We start from the raw sequence: 17,772 nt of genomic DNA on the forward strand, positions 1-17,772 counted from the left end.
AGTAAAAATGAACTAAGACTCACATCCCTTGTTTTCCTTACAATTACTTTATATGTTTTGGAGTTACAAAACAACCATTTCCAATGCAAGGTTGGTGCTGAGTTTCACCCCTGTTCTTTGACCTTTTATGTTTTCTTGCAAGCTTATTAATACACCAAACATTTAATCTGTGCACACATACTATCCTTCCTGTAGTATACTCCTTTGAAGAGTTTAGCTAAACTCTCTACAGTAGAATTACATGTAACCTTGCAAAGTAGGAGTTTGTATCTCTGCTATCCCAGCCATGAGTACAGTCCACAGTTGTTCAGATCCTTCCTTATGACAGCATGTATGAAGTCAATTGGCAAAGTTTGTTCATCACTGTCTTGTTCTCCTATAACCCTTCCATTCCCAGCTCAATGAATATCTATAAAGTGTAAAAGACAATGGTAGAGTTGTGATGAGGTGTGGTGACAAATGACAACTGCATATTTGAAGCACCTTCTAGCTCTGCATAGTTTATAGAATGAGAGCAAGGTGGAACTCCTCTGCCAGGTAGCTCCTGTAGCTTTCAGTTCTGTGCTACATTAATCTGTGATGTGCGTGTGAGGCTTTTGTCATTATTGCATATGAGCATTAGAAATGAGTAGCGATAGACAACAGTGGTTGGTAAGTGACAGAGTTTCTGAGTCTAGCAGTGCAGTTTTCCATTTCAAGAAGCACTCACTATCTTTGTCCATGTAGCATTGCATCCATGGCATAGGTTACCAATGTTGTCTGGCCCTATTGTCTGTTGATTGGGGGTTAGAAGGACCTCTAAGGATAGAACTCATCTTTTCTTCTAACAGCCTTCTCTACTATAGCCTCTCATGTTTCATCATAAATCCTTCTCCATGTTGTGCTGTACTTCAATTCTCAATCGGTCCCTGGACAATTCCTCATATTCTATTTATTCATCGCTTAGACATGGGTATGCTGGCAAAACTTGCATTTTCATTGTCCTCAGCTCTTTCTTGGACAGAGTTATTTTAGACCATTGTAGAGGGCTGTTAGTTTTGGAGATGTATGTAGAGCAGACAAAGCCAAGGCAATAGATTTCCTTGGCTGTAGGACATTCTGGCAGCTTTATAGTTGCTACTTTAGTACAAACTTCCTAGTTGCATATTAATTTAAGTTTTTGAATTTAAATTCACTACTGTGATTGGGCTTGAGCTTGACTTTGGAGCAACAGCCCAGTCTTCTGTGTGCTAGGACGTGTTTTAGCCTCAGTGCAACTCTTTTTCAAAAGGGGCTGGTTGATTTTAAGCACCATAGGTTAGATTTATGTGATTTGTGATGTTTCCCCCCCGCTGAGATATGAAGCTACTTAAATGCACAATTATAGGTGGCTTTACACTGTAATTATGATAATTAGCAAGCAGTCTGGAGCTGGGGAGGTGGATGTAAATTTTGTGAACATAGAGTGCCCATGTAATTGCTCAAAATACCAGCCAGCAAAATCAGAGGTAGATCAGATGAGCAATTAAATAAAGTCAGAGGTTGTCCCTAATGTATTGAAATAAAAGCTAAGTTCTCACTTCTTCCTAGATATTTGACATTGAAAATCTGATGGCATTTCTCCATTGTGTTCTTTTTTGGGGATGGAGGGAACATAAGGTGAGTACAAGGCCTCCCAAGAAAGGACTTAGCCCCACAGAACACCACCAAGTGTTTTTATGTCCGTGACATGTGAGTTGAAGGAAGTTACACTGTCAGTAGGTGTAAGGATCAGTCACACCCTGCTCAAAAAGCCGATTCAACTAGTGCTCTGCAGAATTCACCAAGGGCTCAGTCTGCAGAACTTTTTAGGAAATTAACAGGATCACCGATGTTACCCAGGTGATAGATGGCACAACCATACTACAAGTTTAATGCCAGATGGATGAAAATTTAAAAAAAACATCATGCTTGAGGTAAAAGTCCTCAGCAGGTCAGGCAGCATGTGTAGAATGAGAAACAGTTAACATTTCATTTCCAAGACCAGTCATCAGATTTGGTAGAGGGAATGCCACATCCTTTTAAAATATTTTCATTGTTGGGGCTTGTTCTTGTATTGGGTAGTCTTACTATGGTTCATGTTCTTAGTTTTGAACTTGGCATCAGTTTATCCAGCACATCCACTTCAGGAGATATACAGAGATAGTGTAAAACTTCCTTACTGGTTTGCAATGAGCTCTGATGGCTCACAATTGAGCACTAGTCCTTTCCATTCTGTTTTCTATGAAGTTCCATGGCATACCTGTTTTGATTTGTGTATGATATTCACAGATGTTCTTGGTAAATGGCCGCATAAGCTATTTATGTACAGGTCCAATCCAAATATGTACAAAAACATCCATTATGGGGAGGCACATTGATTCTTTCTAAATACAGGATTCTTTCAAAAGTAGCTCGTTTCATTTCATAATTAAAATATATTGATCATTACCGTGCATATAATTTCACACGTGAGATAATATAATGATGCAAAAGAACAGAGAAAATGATCCTTAAGATTAACTTGTAGGTTAAAGCACATGAAGTTGCAATTCAGGCACTTTTCAATTCTGATGGGGGTTTCTGCTTTTCCCACCCATCAGAGACTGAGGTGTGGATTTCCAAACTCCCTCTGGGCAAAAGCATTTTCTTTAACTTCCTGAGCTCTTGAAAGTGGTGAAGGGGGCTTTGGTCAAGTTGGACTTCAACAGTCAAGGCATTATAAAAGTTGGGAGGTTATCTTGCAATTTTACGGGATGTTGGTGAGGCAGCACTTGGAATATTGTGTTCAGTTTTGTTCACTATGTGATAGGAAAGTTGTTATTAAACTAGAAAGAGTACAGAGATTTATGGGGATGTTGTCAGTGCTTGAGACACTAAGTACCAGAGAATGGTTGGACAGGCAGGGGTGCTTTTTCTTGGAACATAGGGGACTGGGAGGTGACTATACAGAGGTGTATAAAATCATGAGGGATATAGATAGGGTAAGTACACTCAGAGTTGGGGAATCAAGAGCTAGAGGATATAGGTTTAAGGTGAGAGGAGAAAGCTTTAATAGGAACATTAGGTGCAATTTTCTTACACAGAGGACGTGGAATGAGTTGCCAGAGGAAGTAGTTGAGACAGGTGCAATAACAACTTTTAAAAGAAAGTTGGATGGTTACATGGATAGAAAGGTACTCCTGGGTTTGATCTCACATAGCCTGGTTCTTTTTCTATGCTTTGGTCATCTCATCTACCTTTCCTTTTACCTTCAAGGACCTTTAGACATCTATTCAAGCTTGTCCTCTGCACATCTCAGTATGTAGCCATTCATAGTGTTTTCTACTGAAGCATTTGTCCTCCCCAGAGGCATTTACTCACACACTGAGATTGAATTACACTTGCTGCTTTGATCACTTGATTAAAATATTGACATCTTCCTGCAGTTTACAGCATTGAATTTTGCTATTGACCACACTGCCAGTTTTTACATCATTTACAAACTTAAATATTCCATCTACATTACAATTTAAATCGTTAATATAGATTACACAAAATAAAAGACATGGCTCTGAATTCTGAAGATCCCCACTGAGTCCTGCAAGACAGCTTTCTATCTAGTAAAACATGTCTCGATGATTATCATTTTATGTTTCTGCCCATCAGACATTTTGGAACTCAGTTTGTTCTTCTTCCTGTGATCCCAAGGGGTTTTCATTTTATGGATGTGTAAAATCTCATTAATGCTTCTCTAACATAAAGGTAGACCACTTCAAGCGTTTTGCCCTCTCTGAACCCATTGCTACCTCCTTGAAGTGCTCGATTTTGTAAAAGACAACCTTTCCTTAATAAAATTGCACTGACTACCTTGATAAATGCATGCCTTTCTCAACTATGAATAATATTGCTGCTTAGAATTTCTTTCCAATAATTTGTCTAGTCTCACTGCTAGACTGACTGGTCTTTAGTTATCTCTGTCCCTCGTTAACAGCCTTCTACATGTGTAGCTGGAGAGAGTTTGAAAATAATGGGCCTCTGACAATTTTTCCTTTGCTTATCAATCTGGTGGTAAAAATGATCTAATTTAAAGGTAACGTTCAAATTTCTTTTTATTCTGTTCTTCTCTTTTGTTTTTACTATGTCCATACCTCTACTTTTGATGAGATAGATACAAAATATTAATTTAGTATAAATCCCGCATCTCAGCTCTATGCACCTCTGTGGTTTCCTTTTCAATCCTTTCTCTTTGTGCATTTGTAATTTCCCTCTGTTAACTTGCTAATGTTCTGTCATGCCTTCTTTTTGTCTTCCAGAGATCCCTGACTTAGCCATAAAAAAAGCTGGAAGATCAACCAAAAGCTTTCCACTGCACTGTGATGTCACTATTTTATGGAAGCATTGGAATACAGACGTTTCCCACTCATACACCACAGGAATAATAATAGGATTAGATAAAGGATAAAGAAATTAAAAAATGCAAAGCCTAGGAGGAAGTGCAGAAAGAAAAAAAGTGCATCTCATTAAAGAACTGAAATGATGTAAGGGGAGAAGTTGTGTGTTTGTGTGGGAAGGAGGAGGTTGTTGGTGTGCTGAAATCAAAATTTTATTTTCCAAGAGGTAGAATGATCACCAGAAATGATGCAATAAGGGACTGATATGGCATGACTCGTGACTTGCATTAATAGAACCCTCTCAATTTTGTTACCACTTGCTCCAATGCTTAAGTTTTAATATAGGTTTTAATGGTCCATATGCTGGGCACAGTGTAGCAGTACTGATGGCAGTAATCAATTTTGATGACATTACTAAGTACTTTTATCTATGTCAACAAATTACTTTAGTGTTCAATGTCAACTGCAGGTCCTAGATAAAATGCATACTGGTAATTGCTCCAATAGTACGTTTGAATCAGGGAAAATATAAGGTCATATTGGTTGGGTTTGACATTTACATTTCAAGTTTATTTTGAAATTTGCACTGCATTTAACTCCATGTTGAAACACAGGCAAATGCAGCAAACAACATGATATTCCTTTATGTTCACCACCCAAACAAAGCTTGAAATGTGCAGTGAAATTCTGGGTGAATTGCTGAGTGTTGTTTCCCTTTCCCTTTAAACGATGATTGTCTTCACTGACTGAAAATTGTATATTCATTTTAATAGGTCTAATATGCCTCTAGCATGTATAGGTATTTCAAATAATTGTGTTAAATTTTAATAATTAAAATCATTAAATACGAACAACATAAAATACATTAAAACCTTCAAAGCATTTTTAAAATATTAAACTAAAGCAAAATAATTAACTCACTAATAAAGTAAGACACTCTCCCTTTGCCTCTGAAACCTTTACTCTCCAAACCTCATTATTTTCAGTGTAGCTGAGCCTCCTGAGATGGGTCATATCCAGAGTGAACTTGAGTGTCGTTTTTTTTCTCAATCTCTTTCTCTCTATATTTCAGAGCCCGAAATCTCTCTATTTCTCAACACATGTAGAAATCTGGGTTTTATTTTACTTCAGGTAGCTGCTACAAATTACTTTAGTGATCAATATTAACTGCAGGTTCTAGATAAAATTGCTCCAATAGTACATTTGAATCAGGGAAAATATGATAAGGTCATATTGGGTGGGTTTGACTTCCTTTTCCATTTCGTTTGTTTTGAAATTTGCACTGCAATTAACTCCATGCTAAAACACAGGCAAATGCAGCAAACAATATGATATTCCTTTATGTTCACCACCCAAACAAAACTAGAAACGTGCAGTGAAATTCCAGATTTCTATTGTATTGCAAAAGCCACCATGATCATTTCCAATGATGTTAGCCTGTGGGACTGCTCTTTCATTAGATCTTTTTTAAACACATTTTCCAGCTGTTTCTGCAGCTTTTTCCCCATCTCCAGCCTCATCCCTAACTTTTCTTTCAATTAACGTGGATTGGATGCAAGCTTCAAACTACTGAGCAGAAGATAATAATTCTTTTATAAGGAGAAACGCATTTTTCCATGGGAACAATCAAGCAAGGCTATCACGGTTAATATTTGGAAAATTGAAACACCATAACCATGTTTCACTGCTATATATGCTATATCTGTCTCCTGTCCACTGTTAGATGATCTGTAATACACCCCAGCAAAGTGATGACACTTTTTTGGTATTCCTCAGCTAACGGTGCAATAACATCTCATCTTACATTACTTTCTGATTTGCCTGGATACCAAGATGTCTGTTCTGCCCATATTTCAATCACCTCACAAGGACAGCAACAGCGTCATGGTCCTACAAGTTAATTAGAGGTTTGCGTTCATCCGCCTTACCAGTAAACTTCCTGTTGCAATTTAGCTTTGTATTCCCCTCACGAGTATTTCTTTGCCTGCTGTGTCTACTGGAGTCTTTAACATTTTCTCCTTTAGGGGACTATACATCCTCATCTGAACATGCACTTTTCCAATGTAAAGGACTGGAGTGTGAATTTTATAAGATTATCAGCAGGACATCTGCGATGTATGGAAAGCAGCTAGTTTAGGACATTTGATAAACAATTGTATATTTCGTCCTGAAGCCCCTGAAGTTCCTTCCTTATTAAGTAAGAAAGATTATTAAATTAGAAAGATACCATGCATGTTAGTCATTGACTCTACCATAAATACTGAAGCTCTTACAAGGCCTGTTTTTTATGTATGCATTATTTGGTGGAATGTGTAAACATACTTTGCAATTTTGATGAGGACAGAAGAGAGTATCTATCAAACAAATGACAAATGTTCTGAGAAGAGTCCTTACCACAGAATTATGAAAGGAAGTTGGCAATTAACATTAAAAAGGATACTAAGAGTTTTTTAAAATATATGAAGAGTAAAAGAATGACATGGGTAGATATAGGACTGATTGAAAATGATGCTGGAAAAATAATAATGGGTAACAATGAGATGGCAGAGGAACTAAATGAGTATTTTGCATCAGTCTTCACAGTGGAAGATATTAACAAGATACCTGATAGCCAGAGATCTCAGGGAATAGATTAGGTACAGTCAAGATTACTAGAGAGAAAGTGCTTGGGAAGCTAATTGGACCAAGGATAGATAAGTCTCCTGGACCGGATGAGGTGCACCAAAAGGTTCTGAAGGAGGTGGCTTTGGAGATTGTGGAGGCATTGGAAATGATCTTCCAGGAATCAATAGATTCTGGGATGGTTCCGGAGGACTGGAAGGTCGCAATTGTAGTTCTGCTGTTTAAGAAAGGAGGGAGGCAGCAAAAAGAAAATTACAGACCTAAGTCTGACATCGGTAGTTGGAAAGTTATTGGAGTTGTTCTTCAAGGATGAGGTCATGAAATACATTGGGGTGCATGACAAGATAGGCCCAAGTCATGGTTTCATGGAGGGAAGACCCTGCCTCACCAACCTATTGGAATTTTTTGAGGTAATCTGAAATAACATTGACAGGGGAGAGGCTGTGGATGTTGTGTATTTGGATTTTCAAAAGGCCTCCGATAAGGTGCTGCACAAGAGGCATGATGAGAAAGAGAGAAAGAGAAAGATGAGAGCCCATGGAATTACAGGAAAGATATTGGAATGGGTGGAGCATTGGCCGATAGGCAGAAAGGAAAGGGTGGGAATAAGGGAATCCTATTCTGGTTGGTTGCTGGTTACTAGTGGTGTTCCGCAGGGTTTGGTGTTGGGGCCGCTTCTTTTTACATTGTATATCGATGATCCAGATTATGGATTAAATTGTTTTGTGGCTAAATTTGCGGATGGCACCAAGATAGGTGGAGGAGCAGGAAGTGTTGAAAAAACAGAAAGGTTGCAGAAAGACTTGGTCAGTTTAAGAGAGTGGGCAGATGAGATAAAATGTTGAGAAATGTACAGTTGTACATTTTGGAAGAAGAAATAATCGGGTAGATTATTATTTAGATGGGAAGAAAATTCAAAAATTGGAAGTGCAAAGGGACTTGGGGTCCTTGTGTAGGATACCCTAAAGGTTAACCACCAGGTTGGATCGGCAGTAAGGAAAGCAAATGCTATGTTGGCATTCATTTCAAGAGGAATAGTGTATAAGAGTAAGGAGGTGTTGATGAGGCTCAACGGGGCACTGGTGAGATCTCATTTGAAATACTGTGTACGGTTTTGGTCCCCCTATCTTAGAAGGGATGTACTGATGTTGGAGAGAGTTCAGAGAAGATTTATGAGGATGATTCCTGGAATGCAGGGGCTAACATATGAGGAGCGTTTGTCAGCTCTTGGAATGTATTCATTAGAGTATAGAAGAATGAAAGGGGATTTATTAGAAATATTTCGAATGTTGAAAGGGTTGGACAGAGTAGATGCGGAAAGGCTGTTTCCCTTGTTGGGTGAGTCCAGGACAAGAGGCCACAGTCTTATAATTAGAGGGTACCCATTTAAAACAGAGACGAGGAGATTTTTTTTTTAGCCAGAAGGTTGTGGGTTCATGGAATTCATTGCCACATACAGGTGTGGAGGCCTGATCATTGTGGGTGTTTAAGGAGGCGATTGGTAGGTATCTAATTAGTCAGGGTATCAAGGGATATGGGGAAAAAGCCGGAAATTGGAACTGGATGGCAGAATAGTTTAGCTCATGGTGGAGTGACAGAGCAGACTAGTTGGGCCGAATGGCCTACTTCAGCTCCTTTGTCTTGTGATCTTGTGAGGTGATAGATGGATAAGGTAAATGGCTGAGGAAGAAGAAAGCAATAAGGAGAGGACAATTGACAATGCAAGAAAGGGAAGAAAGGAACTGGAGGGAAGTGAGGAGAAGAGATGGGCAACTAGAATGGGGAATAGAAAAAAGAATTGAGGAGGGTTATTATTGGAAATTACAGAAATCTATGTTTATGCTATCCGTTGGAATATGGTGTTATTCCTCCAGTTTGAGTTTGGCTTCATCATTGCAATATAGGAAGTGGGCAAAGCAAAAGTGTTCAATAAAACGTTTCCCCTAATTTGCCTCACTGATATAGAGAAAGCTGCATTGGGAGCACCAGATCTAATTGACTCTTCCTCAGATGGACAGGATTTTGTTGATGACATCAGCATTTTGTGTTTGTATCGAGTCTGGCACTGGGTATGTAAATGACATGGTCTGCCAAATAAAACTGAGTGAGTTTAACAAGATCCTTGATGCTGGTGATGTGGGCCAAGGAGAGATCAAACCATTGGGTTGTTTGTCCTGCTGATGAATTTGGAAAATAGTTAATGTCTGGTTGGTGTCTTTGCAGTGTCTGCTTGATTGTCTTCAATTTTATGAATTTCATTCAATCCATCTGTTTTTAACTGCAGATTTAATTCAGATGGTGATTGTTTATTTCATCATCAAATGTTATTCATTAGGACTCTTCTGTTCAAGAATATTTTAATCTGGAGAGATTCATGTAAAAGTTCATTCTTGTGTTGTGTGATTAACGATAGAAGGGTGGTATAATGTTGGATTAAAAATGGAATTGCTCCATTTGTGGAGGGAATTTGAGCTCCATTTGTTTATCACAATGAGTGTCATTATTCACAAAATGTAAGCATGTTCTTATTTCAGGATGACAAAGGAAGTTTAATTAAACTTAGATATCTGAGCGTCCGGTGAGTGATCCTACTAATCATCAGTCTCTTACTCACACTGGTTTCACAACTATTCACCCAAGAAGTTGTTGGATTAAATTGCAGAATTAATTTGAAAAATAACTTTCATTATACATGATCATCATTAAAGGTGAAATTTATATCAATGCTTGTGTCCTAACATATTTGTCTGAGACAATATTCAAGGTGCAGCACATTTAAAGGAAAGCACTGGTTAGGTAATCAGGTATTATGCACAGTACATCTATATATTCAACTTTTGTTTCAAATGTGAGATTCCCTGTCAGGACCATAATGGGTTATTAATCTGTTGACTCTGTCTTAGTAATAGTGAATAGAAACATAGAAACTTAGAAAACCTACAGCACAATACAGGCCCTTTGGCCCACAAAGTTGCGCCGAACATGTCCCTGCCTTGGAAATTACTAGGCTTACCTATAGCCCTCGATCTTACAAAGCTCCATGTACCTATCCAAAAGTCTTAAAAGACCCTAAATTATCCGCCTCCACCACTGTTGTTGGCAGCCCATTCCATGCAGTAGTTGATAAGTGCTGTATTTATTTAATATTTTGAAATTATTTTCTCATGTTTTAATGTGTTTCTAATAATTTATTATTTACATTATTTTGCTATCTTAACCAGTTTTTAAATGACCCTCATATTTGAGGAACTAAAGATGTTCTGCTATTATTCTTTTAAGACTGAGGAGGGGGGCTATTGATTTCACAGGAAATATCTTGTTTCAGTTTGTATGAGACACAATATTTGTTCTGTATTTCTATATTCCCTTCTAAAACAAATCTCAATCTATTTTATTGCAGTTTCAGGTTGAGGATGATGTTCAGATTCAGGGTTTACTCGTGCATTGGGAGGATATCTTTAGAAATGTGCGACTGATATATTGCCTCGTCTTTTGGGATGACTTACCTTGGAATTTAAGGTATCAGTAAGGCTCAGTCAGTGAAAAATCATGGAGAACTTACATATGAATTTACAAACTGGGAATAGACAGAACCCATTTCCACTGACGCTTTATCAGTGCAGAAAAGCATGATCAATAACTGGGCTGATTTGTGCTGACCGTGTTTTCCACCTTGAACCTCATCCTCAGATTCAGTAGCAGCAGGTAGATCTTTTTTTATTATACCTGCACCAGTTGCAGAAGGTATGTTCCTTCCGTGCACACCCGGGAAAAGCTGGGGGGGTGGGGAGGGTAGGGGGTGTTAGGCTTTAGCCAATGCAAAAAGGTACTGTCTACAAAATTCTCCAATCACAAACCTGGGATTTGCTGACTTGATTTTAGAGAGTTAAGTGAAAACACAAACACTTAAGCTGCTTTTATTTTATTTTTAAATGATTGTATCTATAATATAACTCATCTTCTCCCTTGCCTCCTAAAGCTTTGCCCCAAATTCCACATTAAAATCAGTTGGATCTCAGATATTGCACAAGATATGACTAGTGTAGGATCTGAGGGTTGATTTCCTTAAATAATCAGAGTCTGCCTTAGATTCCAAATGAAGTCTAGTGGCAAAATGAACTGATGAATTCTATCTGTCAGAATTTCCTGAACGTTCATGTTTAACAGTGCATTCTGAAATAATTCTGTTTCAACAGCTGAGTGCTGTCATCTCCACTTCGGCTGAATGGTCTCCTTTTCTGTTAAAATTTATAAGTGACGAAAGTGGAAAATAGAGGCTGTAATTGAACAATGTACACCGAGTGGCTACTTCAGGTAACCTGTACACCTGCTCGTTAATGCAAGTATCTATCAGGCAATCATATGGCAGCAACTTAGTGCATAAAAGCATGCAGATGTGGTCAAGAGGCTCAGTTGTTCAGACCAAACATCAGAATGGGGAAGAAATATGATCTAAGTGACTTTGACCATGAAATGGTTGTTGGTGGTTTGAGTATCTCAGAAACTGCTGAACCGGTATCTTCATGTACAAAAGTCTCTAGCATTCACAGAGAATAGAACAAAAAACAACAGAGAAAAAAAATCCAGTCAGTGGCAGTTCTGTGGGTGAAAATGCCTTGTTAATGGGGGAGATGAGAGGAGAATGGCCAGACTGGTTCAAGCTGACAGGAAGGTGACAGTAACTCAAGTAACACTGTGTTGCAACAGTGGTGTGCAGAAGAGCATCCTTGAACAGCATGTCGAATCTTGAAGTGGATCCGCTGGAGCAGCAGAAGACCATGAACAAGCATTCAGTGACTGCTTTATTAGGTACTGGAGGTACCTAATTTTTAATTTTTCCTAAAATTAGTTTTCAATGTTATGAAATTTATGCATGATCTTTATACATAGTCCATTGGAAACAAGCAGAAAGGTAACATTATCCTTCAATTATTCTAAGTAAATTACAATTTGAGGGGTGATTGATATGTTTGTGGCCCAAGGTAGAAGGAGATGAGTTATACAGTTCTCATTACTTTATTTTTTTGGAATTCAAAATTTTTAATTATTTATTCTTATTTTACAAATCAGCGCTGCATGTCATAGAGCAGATACAGTACAGCATATTTACACAGCCATCCCATGAGAGGAAAACATATAAAACCAAGAAACAGAAAAAAACTTCTAATTTAAGTTTAAATTAACATACAACCAAAATTGATCCCACGCATCTTGCACTTTTCCCTCACTGTTAACTCTTCCCAAAGTGTTCATATAATGAGATCTTAATCTCTTCCATTCCCTCACAGTAGGACATCTGGGTTTTTTCCAGTTTTGCAATATAATTCTTGCAGCTGTGATGAGACCCACCTTTAAAATAGTAAATTTGTCATTGTTTACATTAAGTATCATTGTCCTATCACCCAGGAGACAAAGCCATGGGCACAAGGGCAGTGTAGGACCCAACCAATTCCTCAACAAATCAAGAACTTTACACCAAAATGGACAAACCATGGAACACCCCCAAATCATGTGAAAGTATGTGCCCACCTATCAAGGGAATCAAGTGATATGGGGACAAGGCAGGAACTGGGTATTGATAGTAGATGATCAGCCATGATTTCAGAATGGCGGTGCAGACTCGAAGGGCCGAATGGTCTACTTCTATTGTCTATTGTCACCTCATTTTTACATTTACAGCATAAATGATTATCAAGAATCCCCATTTTGTCGAGTCTAGTTGGTGTCCAATAATATCTGTGTACTATCTTATACTAAATAAATTCCCTCTCATTTTCCTAATATGTCTACCCATATTTGATAAAATATTTGACCACTCATTATCTTCAACATTCTTGCAAGATCCTTCTGCCAGACTGCTTTGAGATTGTTACACGGTTCACCCACAGAGTACTTGAAAATTTTATAAAACACTGATGCTTTATGAACTTCCTGTGGTAGTGTAAAGTATTCAGTTAAAGGGTTACTTTGTGAGCCACCATTCTTGAATATGCTACTAACGCAATGTCTTATTTGTAAATACTTCCAGAAATTCCCTTTATCTATAAAGTTATATTTCCTCTGCAAAACCACATATGACATAAAAATCCCATTCTCGTAGAGATCACCTACTGTATTTACACCTTGAATCTTCCATTATTTCCAGTACACCATTCTTTTCCCAATGCGTATCTCAGGGTTATTCCAGCACGAGGAGTATAACTGATTTAAATGTGACATTGTACAAGCTTCATTAATTGTACTCCACACACTCCTTGAGTGAAATAGAATAGGATTTAGATTAGTCTTGTTTTCCACATGTTGTGAGAGAATGTTAGGGGGAGAATGTGGTGCAGCCAAGCTCCGTTCTGTAACTACCCAATCTAAATCAACATCAGCCCTGTCCCAATGTTTAGCTAACTTGAAATAACTTGGTCATTTCAAAGGATAATTTATATGCTCTGACGTCTGGTAGACTGAGCCCACCCAAGTCCCTGGACATAAACATCTTACTCATTTTAATTCTGGGCTTCTTCTTATCTCATAGAAAATCACTAATAATTTTGTTGTATTGCTGGTAGATCAAAACTGATATATTTAAAGGAAGCATCATAGATAGTTAAACTGAGCTGCTATGACCATTTTAACTACATTGACTTTACCCCAGAGTGACAGTCTCAGTGCTCCCCACTTATCCAGATTATTTCTTACCTACTCAATAATGGATCATAATTTAAAGTAATTATTTCATCCAGATTCTAACTGAGTTTGACCCCCTAGATACTTCATTCCAACTGGCACCCATCTGAAATTAAACTGAGATACTGAATTTGAATAATACAATTTTGACATTGGCATAGCCTCAGATTTACTGCAGTTGATTTTATAACCAGACTCTTCAGAATATAATTGAAATGTTTTCATTAGTGGAGGTAAGGAATTAATAGGGTCACTAATCAGTAATAAAATATAGCATCAACTTATGCTGTTTTCCGCCTCCCTTCACCCCTCTAATGTTTGGATCTACTCTAATCATGACTGCCAACGGTTCCAAAAAAATTGTAAATAACAGTGGGGAGAGGGGGTAGCCTTGGCATGTACCCTGTGAAATGTTGAAAAATTGGGATATGATACCATTTGTGATAACTGCAGCCTTTAAGGTTTTTATACAAAACTCTAATCCATGATTTAAAGATAGAGCCAAACCCAAAGAATGACAAGGCCATGGTTAAAAATCTCCACTCAACCCTGTCAAAGGCCTTTTCAGCATCCAGGGAGACGGCAGTAACTGGGATACCACTTGGGGAGTCCAGCCATGTTAAGTGCAGTAATCTCCTTAAATTGTCAGTTGGGGATCTGCCTTTAATGAAGCCAAACTGGTCAGTATTAATTATAGTTGGGAATACTTTCTCTAATCGGAAAGCCAGTATTTTAGTCAGTAACTTACAGTCCACATTAATTAAGCTTATAGGCCTATCATTGGAAGGATCTATTGCATCCCTGTCTTTTTTTGGGATCAACGATATTAATGCTTCATTAAATGTATTAGGTAAAGATTCCAAAGTAAATGCTTCTGAATAGATTTTTGTTAGAATAGGAGCCAATACGTCCAGAAATTTCTTATAATATTCAACTGGGAAGCCATCCATATCTAGCGATTTCCCCACTTTCATAGCCGCAATAGCCCGTCTGACCTCATCCTCAGTAATTGGGGCATCCAAAGACTCAGCTTGTTGTGGAGATAATGTAGGCAATTTTATGTTAGCAAAAACTGATTCAGCTCCTCCTGGTCATGATTAAACGGTGATGCATATAGATGTTCATAGAACTGTTGAAAGACTTCGTTTATTTCTTTAGATGATGACACTAATGTATCCCCTTTCTTAATTACAGGTATAACCCTATTCGTATTTTGCTGCTTTAAATATCGTGCCAGCAGCTTACCAGCTTTGTCACCACCTTCACAGAAACTTGTTTTTAATCTAAATAATGCATATTCTGCTTCTTTGTTATATATGTTATTTAGCTGGAATTTCCAATTGCACAGATCTTTGTATAAGTCATTGGTATATTGTCTTGATAAGAGCTTTTCCAATGTGGTTATTCCTGCTGCAGTTCAACTCTTTTGAGTGATTATGCAGAAAGTTTATTAATAACTCATCAGTCAATAACTGATCGGCATGATTGATAAGTTCGTGGCCCAAGGTAGAAGGAGATGAGTTATTAACTTCAAACATTCTGCATAATCACTGAAAGAGTTGAACTGCATGAGCCTGTAACGAGAGCTGTATAACATCTCCTTCTACCTTAGGCCATGAACTTATCAATCACCCATGCTGTGGACACTTTCTGGAGGTCCAAGATCCGTATGCTCCACGACTGCTGGACTAAGTGTGTAAATGTAGAAGGGGACTATATTAAAAAATAAATGTGCTAGGTTTTCTAAAATTGACTCCTTCTACCTTAGGCCATGAACGTATCAATCGCCCCTTGTAGGTAATAGTGCTGTGAAACAATTGCTGTGTTCAACATTTTGAAGAACCTTTTATGCTGCTCCTGCTTGATCACCAAAGTCTTGTGGGTTGAAACGAACCAACATCAGAAGATTTTCCTTGATAAACTTTCTCTCTTTATTTCTTGTGGGCTGTTTTGTTACAAAATGTACACATTAATACACAAAGACACTGTCATAAATTGAAGATGTAATGGGGCCATGCTGCTCCTCAGACAGTAACTAAACCAGAGCAGATTAGCTTGGACGTGTCTTAGCATTCTATTTGTATATCTGAAATAGTTGAGTGATTCTGACCTTGCCAATAAAAGGTATCATGATTACTCTAGTTAAGAAAGTGATGTACAAATGGATAGTATGTTACATTGCATTTGTCCTTTATTCTCGACACTGCCCTAAGTTTCAGTAAAATTACATGTAAATAGGCTCTTGAATCATGTTTGGTTCATGTGCTGCTTATTTCAATTTGCCAAACAGTCTGCAGCAAATTAGAAATGCTGTGTTTCGAAGCCATACACTCGTACACATTCACACCAGGTGTGTGCTTTTACACACACACACACACACACACACACACACACACACACACACACACACACACACACACACACACACACACACACACACACACACATACACACACACACACACACACACACACACACACACACACACACACTCACTCACTCACTCCACTTCCCATCCACTGAAGTCAACACTAGTAAAATAACCATTATTTAGTCATTACCATTTTTACGATGGTCCTTTGCCAGATTATGAAAGCATGCGTTTTACTTGTGCAATTAACTCAATTTTTTTTTCAAATTAAAAGAATTCAATGTTATGACATTGGCTATGTTCATAACTCTAAAAAATATTTACTAGTTGAAGGCTTTACTCTGAACAAAGCTGACTTGCATAATACATCTGCTCAACATGTTGCTGAGTTCTATTATAGTGGTAGTGATTCCTTCATTGATCACAGTCACTCCTTTTGTTTAGAATCTTTGATGCTGTCTTTTAAAGTGCTTGATTGTTGATTTCATTAAATAATATTTTCAAAGAGTTGCATGGATTTCATGATATTCTCATCCTAGGCAAAAGAAAGCAGAAGACTGAACCTTGATATACAGTACAGTAAATCTGACAATATTTGAGGAAATGAACCCTGCTGCATGAGGTAGCTAAGTTTATAAAAAAAGTAATTCAAGGCAAATAATTTTGTACCATATTACGTAATTTGCTGCCTCAATCCTATGATTATTTTCATAACCGCCACTTTGACAGGTAATGAGGAATGATTGATTACAGCTTTATACATGTGTAAGTTCTAAAAATTAAGAAAATAGTCTTTATTGACAACTTTGTGCTTAAGAAGTACAAGAACGATTTGCGGTTATAAAAACCATTACGTGCTTTTGATAGTTATGTTTCTAATGTTCACCACCATAACTCATTTAGTCCATTGTATAATGAAATAAATTAATAATTTACAATATGCATGTCTGATCTGTTGCATAAGTTCCAAAATTTCATTTCTATGGAATCAGTAAATTTCAACAAGTTCCACATTAATAATTTAAGAATAACATTGCAACTTATATTAGTTAACACAAATATACTGTAAAGGTTGAATTATCTTGGCTTTCTACTATGTCTACCCAGCCCATTTTGAAATCTTTGCATTCAAATCTAGCAACCAATTTCTTAATAATAAAATCAGAATCCTTCTTGCTCTTCAAGATGCTCACGATGAGCATACTGATCTTCAATATGGTTAGAATATGACCACTATGTTCTGTTTTGCTCTTTTACCAATTTTTTTAACAACAAACTAAAAATAAAAGGAAAGATATTTTCTAAATGCCGAAGACTTTTGTGAACATTATATCTGTAACAGAGCAATAAATGCACTGTTTGGCCTTATGCAGTGGTATGTTTTTTAACTAGGCCAAATGTTAATAACTAATTAGGCTATTGTATTTTACTGATTTCAATGAACAGCATCATATCATGCCACAAAACTCTGTCTAGTGATGTGTCTAAAACATCAGCAAGTAGCTGCTTCACGAATCTGAGTGAGGAGACAAAGAGGGAGAAGGAGAGGAAGAGAGGGAAACTGAACAAAAGAGAAAAAGGCGATGACCAGAATTATAAACAATATTGATAAATCACTCACTTTTTGGCAGGTATCAATGAATTCATCAATGGTCACTACTCCATCTTTATTTTTATCCATTTTCTGTTAAAAGCAGAAGAGATATAACATGGAATTTAAATGTATTGTGA

The 17,772-nt window shown here is 37.5% G+C and overlaps 2 protein-coding genes across 4 annotated transcripts in view; one reads left to right on the forward strand and one right to left on the reverse strand.

Annotated features, from left to right (window-relative positions):
* Positions 1–9,710, forward strand: part of LOC132404642 (PACRG-like protein) — a 72,899-nt gene extending 63,189 nt beyond the window's left edge. Inside the window, exon 9 of the mRNA XM_059988952.1 lies at positions 4,293–9,710. The gene's annotated coding sequence lies outside the window, so the exon portion shown is untranslated. The remainder of the gene's footprint in view (positions 1–4,292) is intronic.
* A 6,345-nt stretch (positions 9,711–16,055) lies between these two features.
* kcnip4a (potassium voltage-gated channel interacting protein 4a) overlaps positions 16,056–17,772 on the reverse strand; it is a 283,163-nt gene continuing 281,446 nt past the window's right edge. For all 3 annotated transcript variants that reach the window (XM_059988950.1, XM_059988948.1, XM_059988949.1), the window contains exons 7-8: positions 17,663–17,725; positions 16,056–16,576 (exon numbers count right to left, since the gene is read on the reverse strand). In XM_059988950.1, the coding sequence (XP_059844933.1) occupies positions 16,529–16,576; positions 17,663–17,725 (111 nt within the window). In that variant the 3' untranslated portion in view covers positions 16,056–16,528. The remainder of the gene's footprint in view (positions 16,577–17,662; positions 17,726–17,772) is intronic.

Source organism: Hypanus sabinus, chromosome 14 (assembly GCF_030144855.1).
Source record: "Hypanus sabinus isolate sHypSab1 chromosome 14, sHypSab1.hap1, whole genome shotgun sequence".
NCBI lineage: Eukaryota > Metazoa > Chordata > Chondrichthyes > Myliobatiformes > Dasyatidae > Hypanus > Hypanus sabinus.